At 33.7% G+C, this 11,829-nt stretch overlaps 2 protein-coding genes across 35 annotated transcripts; both read right to left on the bottom strand.

Moving 5' to 3' along the window:
• Positions 1–346: 346 nt before the first annotated feature.
• Positions 347–4,315, bottom strand: LOC110865327. Of its 34 annotated transcripts, none has more exons than XR_004860718.1 (10): positions 3,760–4,312; positions 3,009–3,111; positions 2,846–2,910; positions 2,648–2,744; positions 2,456–2,502; positions 2,252–2,330; positions 1,932–2,181; positions 1,077–1,280; positions 652–761; positions 347–541 (listed from the first exon to the last, which is right to left on the bottom strand). XR_004860718.1 is itself a non-coding variant. In XM_035974557.1 (8 exons), exons 2-7 carry the CDS (start codon positions 3,159–3,161, stop codon positions 2,095–2,097), a joined length of 411 nt encoding a protein of 136 aa, XP_035830450.1. In that variant the 5' UTR covers positions 3,162–3,237; positions 3,760–4,312; the 3' UTR covers positions 388–761; positions 1,069–2,094. The 34 variants fall into 34 exon arrangements, 4 of the variants coding, with proteins under 4 accessions (XP_035830450.1, XP_035830449.1, XP_021970261.1 ...); XR_004860717.1 differs by having other exon boundaries at positions 656–761; XR_004860714.1 differs by having other exon boundaries at positions 388–761; positions 1,073–1,733; positions 1,932–1,987; positions 2,091–2,181; positions 3,760–4,315.
• A 5,486-nt stretch (positions 4,316–9,801) lies between these two features.
• Positions 9,802–10,923, bottom strand: LOC110944669. Its single transcript, XM_022186320.1, has one exon. The coding sequence runs from the start codon at positions 10,921–10,923 to the stop codon at positions 9,802–9,804; it is 1,122 nt and encodes a 373-aa protein (XP_022042012.1).
• Between the last annotated feature and the right edge of the window lie 906 nt (positions 10,924–11,829).

Genomic DNA, 11,829 nt, shown 5'->3' with positions numbered 1-11,829 from the left:
TTTTGTATAACATAGCTAGGTAGGTTGCATGATGTGGATGTTTGAAAAAACAATACGTCTTCAGTTACGTAATATATATAAACTGCCACCCGCCGAATAGCGGCGGGTAATATTTCTAGTTATTAAAAAAATACAAAACAGACGTGGAAAGCTATAAAGCTACACCACGTGTATAGCTGAAGACATAATCCTGAGTTTTTTTTCCTAAAGTGGTGTTGAGGGAAAAACTATTTATCATTTTGGTGTTTCTTACTGTTTTGTAACAACTAGTGGGAATGCCCGCGCGTTGCGACGGGTGTCCGAACTCATATCAGATTCAATTATGATACCTATAACAAGAGCTAGATGCTTTCAAGTTTCAAATTATCGTCGATTCAACACATACCGTAATAGCCAACACTCCTTTAACCAATTTTATTTTAAAGTACATAATGTTCGAACAAAGAACATAAGCTATCAACGGTTGATTTCGTTACCTAGGAGCAACTGTTTTTTGGTATAAAGGGATAATCCTGAAGACTCAACCGTGCCCCACTCTTTGCTATATAATATAAATTACAAAATTAGATCGCCCCATTACAAAACAAAACGATGTTAAGCAAATCCAAAAAAATAAAAAAAAATAAACTAAAAACAACTGTTTCTTCTTACCAACCTCGTTTGCCCACAAATCTTTAATAATATGTGAAGAACCAGGCCATGTACCATTGCATGCATCATCTTAAAACAGTAGACCGGTTACCAAACATGACCGACAATTCCTAAACAAACAATTAATGACATGTTTCAGATTCACTTACGGCTTACGCTCGAGTTCGAACTTAAACTTAAACAAGCCAGCTCAACTCGGCTCGTTTATTTTTTCGAGCTAAAAAGTCGAGCTCGAGCTCGGCTCGTTTATTTTTTTGAGCTGAAAAGATGAGCTCAAGCTCGACTCATAAAAACTTCGAGCCTAATCAAGCCGGCTCGTCAACTTTTTCTTAATTTTGCTGTAATATTGATAAAAGAGACAAAGATTTAAAAAATATTAACACAATTCTAAAGAATATAATAAATACACACACATACATACATACAAGCCATTGAGTAGAGCCACAGAGCCGACCATGGAGTCGCGCCATGGAGCCGTAAACCGCTGGCTAGAGCCTTTGTAGTGTAACCCTCCCACGTCCCCTACACACACGCTCTCTACAGATTAGCTTGTTACCTTTCTGCCTAAATCTATGAAAGCTTGCAATGTACTCTTAGCAATCTCAATGTCAGGTGACACGACCAAAAACCTGAAAAAATACAACAATAAAACCATTCATGAACAATTAAAAAAAGAATAATGGTTAACCTAATGGGAAACAACGAATAAACATTAGCATAACCAAGTGCATCTTTCCCCTCATGACTCTTGCTTCTCGATAACCAAAAGAAGTGAAGTTAATATAAATTCAAGTTCCTTAATATTAATGAAGTGAACAGAATGAAATCATGAAAAAATGAGTACTTTAAGCTTTCCAAATCAGCTTCCCTAAACCCACCAATTGCAAAAAGCAAAACAACGAAAGTTGTAAATTGGAATTCACCTTTATGGTTGGCGATCACCGAGCATTTTGGGCTTTCCAAGAATTGAAAGAAGTCAACATAGAATAAAATTATTCATCATTTTTTTAAAGAGAGGCACATATACACCTAGCTAAAAGTCATTTTAGTTTAGACCATATGCCTTTGTCTTCAAAATTTAACTGCAGTCATATAGGTAGAGATCATTCTAATATACTTAAAACAATAAGTAAACATGATTCACCATTTCATTAAAGAAAGCTAGATGAAGAATGAAATGGAAAAGGACAAGAAGAGGGAGCTGAAATTTACACAGGGAAACGCAAAATATAGCGCCACCAAAGGACTACAATCATGTTAGAGTAAGGAGGGTCACTTACCAGTCGATGTTGATGCCACCACAGCAGTTGACATGACAACACCACCGCTGCCACCACTAACCAACATAAAAAACCCTCTCTGAGCCAACCAGTTTTGACCCGAACCCATTTGACATGATTTTTAAAGGTATAACTGACTTTTCCCTTAAGGATATTTACCAAATCAAATGGAGCGGCTGGAGTTAGGTGTGAATATCTGGCCAATAGCTTCTAAAGGGGAAACACTCCAACTTTCTACATGTTTAACAATCTGTAATGTGAAACAGTGTTACTATTGTGACGCATTCAACGCAAATAAGTACATATTCAGTTTAACTTACTCTAAACTGATTGTACAAATCATAGACCGCAGTCCCATCAACGGAAATAAGAGGCCTCCAAGGTAGGTTAAGATAAGTCCTGCAAATCAAAGTTTCTAAATGATTAGCTTCATATTGTGGGGATCCAATCCGGCTTTGAACGAAACCGATAAGGCGATAACATGCATTTTAAAATGGAAAATAAGGGTTACAAGTAGCTAACACCTTAGTTTGCATGTGGCCTTTACAGACTCTGTCTCACCACTTAATACCTGCATTAAAACATATTCGCAAAGGATGATGAGATGTTCCTATGAAACATAAGAAATGTATAAAATGTGCTAATGAATATAATGTATTAATCGAGTAACTAAAGCTATAATTTTAGGTTAATGAACAATATAAAGAAAAAAATACCTTTGTAATGCCTTGGAATGAGATTGAGGGATCGTCAAAGAAAGGTACGAGCAATTTTAAGTTGCAAGAATACAAATCCCTACCTGCATTGGCCACGCTATCAGGATATACAAATCAGTGTACACATGGAAAAACAGATTGTAAAATCATGTAATTTATATCGCACTTCAAAGGAGAAAGAGATTTTGAAATTCTTACCACTGAATCTAATGGTTGGATATTCAAATATACAATCTTCTGCGTAAATTCCAGAAGTAAATTTCCTAAGATCACCAGAGATGCCAGCATAAGTAAAGTATAAGTCTATAGGAAACAAGTAAACTTATCGAAAATATGTGTAATATGCAAAGTTTAATATTACATAATTACAGAAAGCCATAATATGCCTTGGTTATATCATAACTTTTTTGTGTTCTAGGTAAGAAGTCTCGTTGTATGAACTGTAAACAAATGCAAGAAGGTACCTGTAACAAAATAAGCGTTGTATAAGAAGACAAAAATAAGATCGAAACATAATAACATTGAAACGTATATTGAATTCGGCTTCTCTTCAACGATGGTCATACTCCAATTCCTTTCTACATCAACAACTTTAAGAAGACAAAAATAAGGCCCTCTTCATAAACCATGAAATAAAGATCATAAGAATTTCAATCTTAACTCAAACTTGGACCAAAATTACATCACAACGTCATAATTCATGTCATAAAAATCCAAAATTAACTCAAACTTTCACCAAAATCACATCACATCTTCATAACCCATGTCAAAAAGAACATAAAGACGCAATCTTAATTCAAATTTTTAACAAAATCGCATCATAAAATCCAATCTTGAATCAAGTTTTGAAACCTTATAGGTTATGCATCTCAAGAAACATAATGTTCGAACTCATTCAAACGGACATCCGTCTATGCTTTTCCGGTAATCATAATCACCACTAGTGGCATGGCATACCAAATTTATGCCCTAAGTATCCCACTAATAGAGTAACATAAAAACTAAAACGTTAAATTACAGACTCACAAAATGAGTTGAACCAAAATATAAAGAATCTATAATTATCATGAAGTTACATTGTGCAATTCTGACAAAAGAATGAAAAGTCATACCTGAAAATCAATCCTGTGAGCACCAGGAACGTCAAAAGTTTCCACTCCGAACGAATCAATCTTCGGTCCAGTGTGAATCAACTTCTAGTGCAAACTATCTTCATCATCCGAATCCATAATATGCAACATGATATTATCTCCATCACCACTGTCATTGTCCTTTAAATCGACCTTAATCCTGCTCGTTCTGAAACACCCAGTGATAAGACTCCATTGAATCCATCGAACTTATTCCTCTGTTTCGCTTACGTGTGCCCCCTTTCTCCGATCCGAATTCCACCATTTATAATTGGTTTCTGAGTGTGGAATCAAGGATGGTAATCATTGAAACCTAATTGACGGTCCACGCATTGAAAGACCGTAACTGACGATTGAGGCCGATTAGGGTTTTCTTGATCTCCTGGGGGCATAGAAGGAAAAGGAAAGGATTTGAGGGCAGCTATGATTTTGAGTGAGAATGAAGAAGAAATGAAGATAACGATCAGACATGGAGACCTGGAGAGTGATTTGATTAAATGCAAATGAATGGTAGATGTCGATTAGGTATCCGGAGAGGGTGAAATCCCTGTAATGACCCTATAGCGTCTTAAAATATGGAGTTAATTACATAATTTCGCCTTTGGGTACTAACTTTATTTTTTAACAGGTTTAGGTTCTATGGTTTTAATTTTGTAACACCTTTGGGTACTAACACCAAAATTAGTTAATTAATGACTAAAATACCCTTGCATTTTTTTAAGTTTATCAATGTAACACATTTGGGTACTAACACCTAATTTTATTTAAGTTTAAATCAATTTTACAAAATCTATTTATTTTTTTTATTTTCATCTTTATTATATCTCTTAATTAATATAAACTCTATTTATTTTTTTTCATATTTTTATTAAATTTCTTATGTAACATAAAATCTATTTGTTACACCAGTATTTTTTTTAAATAGATTTTTTAAATAAAATCTACTAGCTATATAGTTTTATGTAAATTAAATTCCTTACTCATTTTGAATAATGTAAACCTTACTCGTTTTCAATTTTGGATTGAAATGATTGATAATAATAAATATCTTTCATGTAAAAAAATTAAGCCTTTTTTTAACTCGTTTTTTTTTTCATTTACATTTTACTATTTTAGAAAGATCAATTTACATAAAACTATATAGCTAGGTATTTTAGATAAAACTAAAAATTTAAGCCTTTTTTAACTCGTTTTTTTGTAAAAAGATATTTAATTTACATAAAACTATATAGCTAGTAGATTTCACTGGTGCAACTAGTAGATTTTATGTAAATTAAATATCTTTCTAAAATAGATAAATGTAAATGAACAAAAAAGCAAGTTAAAAATGGCTTAATTTTTTTTGCATGAAAGATATTTATTATTATTATTATTATTATTATTATTATTATTATTATTATTATTATTATTATTATTATCAATCATATATATCCAAAAATGAAAACCAGTAAGGTTTACATTATTTAAAACTAGTAAGAAATTTAATTTACATAAAACTATATAGCTAGTAGATTTTATTTAAAAAATCTATTTAAAAAAAAATATTGGTGTAACAAGTAGATTTTATGTTAAATAAGAAATTTAATAAAAATATGAAAATAAAAAAAATAAATAGAGTTTATGTTAATTAAGAGATATAATAAAAAGATGAAAATAAAAAAATAGATATATTTTGTAAAATTGATTTAAACTTAAATAAAATTAGGTGTTAGTACCCAAATGTGTTACATTGATAAACTTAAAAAAATGCAAGGGTATTTTAGTCATTAATTAACTAATTTTGGTGTTAGTACCCAAAGGTGTTACAAAATTGAAACCATAGAACCTAAACCTGTTAAAAAATAAAGTTAGTACCCAAAGGCGAAATTAGATATAAACCACAGGACCCATTTGTGTAATTAACTCTAAAATATAATGGAACTTCTAATCTTACCCGCTAGTGTTCTCTTGTACATGTTGTTATAAAATTTGTACATGATGTAAAATTACGTTTCAGTACATCACTTCTCCTTTTTATAATAGTATAGACTAGTCTATTAATATTGTAGAGATAAGAAAGAAAGATTGGGGAGATGAATATATATCTTATTGATGTGTAAAATGGATTACATATATGCCTCTATTTATAGGCTTACAAGAATGGGGGTTAAATATATGGAGATTCATAAGAAAAGTGGATAGTCACACAATTAATACATAATAATTCATAACACTCCTCCTTGACTATCCATGTGACAAAATAATATATTATTCTTATAATACGCTTGGTGATGCTGCCTCGTTAAAAACCTTGCCAGGAAAACCCAGTGGGATAAAACCATAGCTAAGGGAAAAAAAGTGCAACGCGTATTATTCTCCCCCTGATGATTTAAGCTCCTTGAGTTGACGCATTCTAATGCCATGAACAAGTTTCTTGAATGTAGAGGTCGGAAGTGATTTAGTAAACAAGTCTGCCAAATTATCGCTAGAACGAACTTGTTGGACAGTAATATCTCCATTCTTTTGCAAATCATGTGTGAAAAAGAACTTTGGTAAAATGTGCTTCGTTCTGTCACCTTTGATGTATCCTTCCTTAAGTTGAGCAATGCATGCTGCATTGTCTTCATGTAAAATTGTCGGTCCCTCATCTCTCATAGAAATACCACAAGACCCACGAATGTGTTGTATTACACTTCTTAACCAAACACATTCTCGACTAGCTTCATGAATCGCCAATATTTCTGCATGATTAGATGATGTGGCTGTGATGGTTTGCTTTACAGAGCGCCATGAAATAGCAGTGCCTCCACTTGTGAATAAATATCCAGTTTGAGGTCGTCCAGTGTGAGGATCAGATAAATACAATGCATCTGCAAAACCAACCAAACTTGTTGTTGATTGGTTAGTAAAATACAACCCCATATCTTTTGTACCTTGAAGGTATCGAAATATTTGCTTTACCCCATTCCAATGCCTCTTCGTAGGGCATGAACTATATCTTGCCAATAAATTTACAGAAAATGATATATCTGGTGGTGTATGACTAGCAAGAAACATTAGTGCACCAATTGCACTTAAATATGGTACTTCTGGACCAAGAATTTCCTTTCCATCATTCGGAGGTTGGAATGGGTCTTTCTCGACATCAGGAGATCTTACAACCATTGGGGTACTCAATGGATGTGATTTTTCCATATAAAACCTTCTAAGTAACTTTTCTATGTAGTTTTGTTGATGTACAAGGATTCCACCCTTGAGGTGTTCGATTTGTAACCCAAGATAAAATTTTGTCTTTCCAAGGTCTTTCATTTCAAATTCTCTTTTCAAGCATTCAACCGCCTTTTGGAGCTCACTTGGCGTTCCAATTATATTCAAGTCATCAACGTATACAGCAATTATAACATATTCAGATTCTGACCTTTTTATGAAGATACACGGGCATATTGAATCATTTTTGTAACCTTCTTTCAACAAATACTCACTAAGGCGATTATACCACATACGCCCAGATTGTATTAGCCCATATAATGATTTGTTTAATTTAATTGAAAGATGTTCTCGAGAACTAGATGCACATGAGTTTGGTAATTTGAATCCTTCAGGGAGTTTCATGTAAATATCAGTATCAAGTGAGCCATAAAGGTAGGCTGTCACAACATCCATTAGGTGAAGATCAATCCCTTCTTGTATTACCGGACTAACAAGATAACCAAAAGTTGTCGCATCCATCACCGGAGAATATGTCTCCTCATAATCAATCCCAGGTCTTTGCGAAAATCCTTGTGCTACTAATCGTGCCTTGTATCGTACGATTTCATTTTTCTCATTGCGTTTTCGCACAAAGACCCACTTATATCCGACAGGCTTTACACCTTTAGGTATAGGGACCACTTGTCCAAAAACTTCTCGTTTATTGAGGGAATCTAATTCTGCCTTAATTGCGTCTTTCCAATTTGGCCAATCATTTCTTTGTTTACATTCCTCAATAGATTTTGGTTCTTGATCCTCATTATTTTCCATTACTTCTAGCGCTATGTTATATGAAAAACTGTCATCGACGTCGATTTCATTTCGGTTCAATACCTTTCTAGACATGATATAATTTATTGAGATATCTTCGTTTTCAGGTACCTGAGGTTCTTCTGGAACCATCATGTCTAGTGTCTCTTCAGGAGACTCTTTTCTTGGCATTATCATTACGTCGACTAGACCATCATTATTTGCTCATTTTTTCTTTCGAGGATTTTTATCTTTAGAACCGATTGGTCTACCACGTTTGAGACGTGCATTAGACTCATTTCCAACATATGGTTGTCCTTCTGGGACACTTATTTTTACTGGAGCATTAGCAGCTGGTATGTGTGACTTAGTCACTCTCTTTGGGTCAGTGAATGCGTCTGGTACTTGATTTGCTAATGTTTGTAAATGAATTATTCTTTGAACTTCTTGTTCACACTCTTTAGTTCGAGGATCAAGATGAGATAGTGATAATTCATTCCAAATTATATTATTATTTTTCAGCTGCTTTTCATCTCCCCCTAATGTTGGGAATGTTGTTTCAACAAAATGACAATCACCAAATCGAGCTATAAATAAATCACCTGTTGATGGCTCTAAATACTTAATGATCGATGGTGATTCATACCCAACATATATTCCTAACCTCCTTTGAGGTCCCATCTTTGTTCGTTGTGGTGGAGCGATAGGGACATATACGGCACAACCAAAAATCCTTAGATGGGAAATATCTGGTTCCTGACCAAAAACCAACTTTAATGGGGAGGAAGTGTGATAACTCGTTGGCCTGATGCGAATTAGTGTTGCTGCATGTAAAATTGCATGCCCCCAAGCAGATGTTGGTAGTTTTGATTTCATAATCATTGGTCTTGCAACCATTTGAAGTCGCTTGATAAGCGATTCAGCAAGTCCATTTTGCGTATGTACATGAGGTACTGGATGCTCTACACTTATGCCAATAGACATGCAGTAATCATTGAAGGTTTGGGATGTAAATTCCCCAGCATTGTCCAACCGAATTTTCTTTATGGGATAATCTGGAAAATGTGCTCTTAACCATATTAATTGAGCAAGTAGTCGTGCAAATGCCATATTACGACTTGATAGTAAACTCACATGTGACCATCTAGTTGATGCATCAATTAAGACCATAAAGTATCTAAACGGTCCACTGGGAGGGTGTATAGGTCCACATATATCCCCATGTATTCTTTCTAAAAAAACTCAAGGATTTTGTCCCTACCTTAACTGGTGATGGTTGAGTAATTAACTTCCCTTGTGAGCATGCAACACATGTAATATCCTTAGATTGAAGAATCTTCTGGTTCTTCAAAGAATGACCACATGAATTTTCAATAATTTTTCGCATCATTATTGATCCGGGATGGCCTAACCGGTCATGCCAAATGATAAAATTTTCTCGATCCATAAACTTTTGGTTTATGATTGCATTTGATTCGACTGCACCAATTTTGGTACAATACAAACCAGAGGCAAATGTGTGTAACTTCTCTAATATGTGTTTTTTCCCGAAATAATATTTGTGATTTGAAGGTACTCATCATGTCCTTCACATGTAGTCTCAAGATGATATCCATTTAGACGAATATCTTTAAAGCTTATCAGATTTCTTTGAGACAGTGGGGAAAATAAGGCATTGTTAATTTTGAGCAAAGTTCCACTTTGTAGAACTATATATGCTTCTCCAAAGCTTTCAATTAACTTTGTTTTACCAGATATAGTACCAACACTTGCTTCTTTCATTGTTAAACTAGAGAAATAATATCTTTTCTTTAGGATTGTATGTGTAGTAGCACTGTCTATTAGACATACATCTTCACCATTAATATGAAGTTTAGTTGAATACTCCATATGCTTCAAAACAAAATAAAGCTTCATAAATAAAAGTATAATATGGTTCAAACATAACAATTTCATAAAGTGCCCCAAAAACAAAACATAACAAAATCCCAAACAAAATGTCTTAATAAAACATCAAGGAAATAGCATAATTTTAAATATAATAATTCATGCATAAGGAAAATTGCAAGCATCCAACTGGTTTGTATCAGCCATGATATCACCAGAATCCAAATTTGCTTGCTCGATAAGGAAATCATCATAATCCAGATTAGTTGCATTAGTATGGTCCTTTTCACCACTTGGGACATCAACATTTCCATATTCATATGTGAAATTTGTCTCTATTCCTTTTTGTCTGTCTTTTATAGAGTGTTGGTAAAGCTCTACTAAGTGTCTGGCTGTACGACATGTACCAGCCCAGTGGTTGTTACCACCACATCGATAGCATGCATTAGATGAGGTTCCACTTTTCTTTTTACCTCTTTCATCATTGGATTTCTTTTTATTATCATGCAACTTCTGGTGGGTTCTTCTATTTTTGAATTGAACACCATGATAATTCCCCCGAGCATATGCACGTCCACGACCACGTCCATGACCACGACCACGACCACGACCATGATCACACCCACGTTGATAGCCACGACCACGTCCATGACTTCCACTTTGGTCATTATATGTTGCCACATTCACTTCTGGGAATGGGGTTGTACCAACCGGACGAGTTTCATGGTTTTTCATTAGTAGCTCATTATTTTGCTCAGCCACAAGCAAACATGATATTAAGTCACTGTATTTGGTGAAGCCCCTTTCACGATATTGTTGTTGCAAGACAATGTTTGAGGCGTGAAAGGTGGAGAATGTTTTTTCCAACATCTCCTTATCAGTAATATTTTCACCACATAGAATTAATTGTGACGTGATTCTAAATATTGCTGAGTTATACTCACTTATAGACTGAAAGTCTTGCAACCTTAAATTAATCCATTCATAACGAGCTCTTGGTAATATTACTGTTTTCTGACGGTCATACCTTTCTTTTAAATTGGTCCATAGGACGAGTAGATCTTTGATAGTGAGATATTCATTTTTCAATGACTCATGAATATGGTGGCGTAAGAAAATCATTTCCTTTGCTTTATCTTGGGTACTCGTTTTATTTCCTTCTTTAATTGTATCCCCAAGGTTATTGGCATTTAGATGGATTTCAGCATCCAAAGCCCGTGACAAATAATTTTTTCCAGTGATGTCTAAAGTCATAAACTCAAGCTTTGCAAGATTCGACATGATTAACTATATTAAAGAAATACATGTGGATTAATGTATGTAATTTAAATTATAAACCAATAACAATATAATTTGTAATAACAATTACTCACTATAAATAAAACAAAATTAATAAGATAATTATGTATTTTAGGCTATTTGTATAGTTTACTGATATTGTATTACAATAAAAGAAAAAAAACCCTTTATTTATATAAAAAGGACAAAACAAAGTTTTACCAACTTATTACAAGTCTAGAACTAAATATATAAAACACATGACTTAACATAATTAGTGCTAAAAGCCTAACAAATGTCATCAGATTATAAACTAGATTATAAATTGTTATTTATTATATCCTAATTTTATCTCATAGTATAAAATGAATGTTTAACGGAGATAAGGGGGTTAAAGCCCATATTTGTCAAATTCATTGTCATTTAATAAAAGATATTAAAAGAAACCAAAAGAAAGAATGAAATTATATTCTTTAATAATAGATACAACAGTGAGCAACATTGCATTACTTTTTCATATTTAACATTAGTGTATTTTTTTTTTGAACGGCAAATTTGGATCACTGACAGACCACTGGAGTATCATCGTGCCACCAGCAGAACCACCCGATCATATACATCTCCACTAGGCAATAATGCCTATACACCAATTCAGGAGGAAACCCAATAAACCTGGGAAAAACTCCCTTTGTGGGAATCGAACCCATGACCTAATGGTCATAAGCCTTATCCCACCACCAAAATACCACTAGGCTATAATGCCATGGGTTAACATTAGTGTATTTAACATGTAAACTATCAAATATGATATGGTATTTTTATTTCTAAACACACAATAAGCTGTTACAACAAACAAGCATACTTATACACCAGATATACTTATACTCGAACCAAAACATAAAAGTTTTC

This window comes from Helianthus annuus, chromosome 6, assembly GCF_002127325.2.
Source record: "Helianthus annuus cultivar XRQ/B chromosome 6, HanXRQr2.0-SUNRISE, whole genome shotgun sequence".
In the NCBI taxonomy this organism is placed as follows: Eukaryota; Viridiplantae; Streptophyta; class Magnoliopsida; order Asterales; family Asteraceae; genus Helianthus; species Helianthus annuus.
The sequence above is the reverse complement of the archived record's forward strand: the minus strand, read 5'-3'. Positions and strand labels throughout refer to the sequence as shown.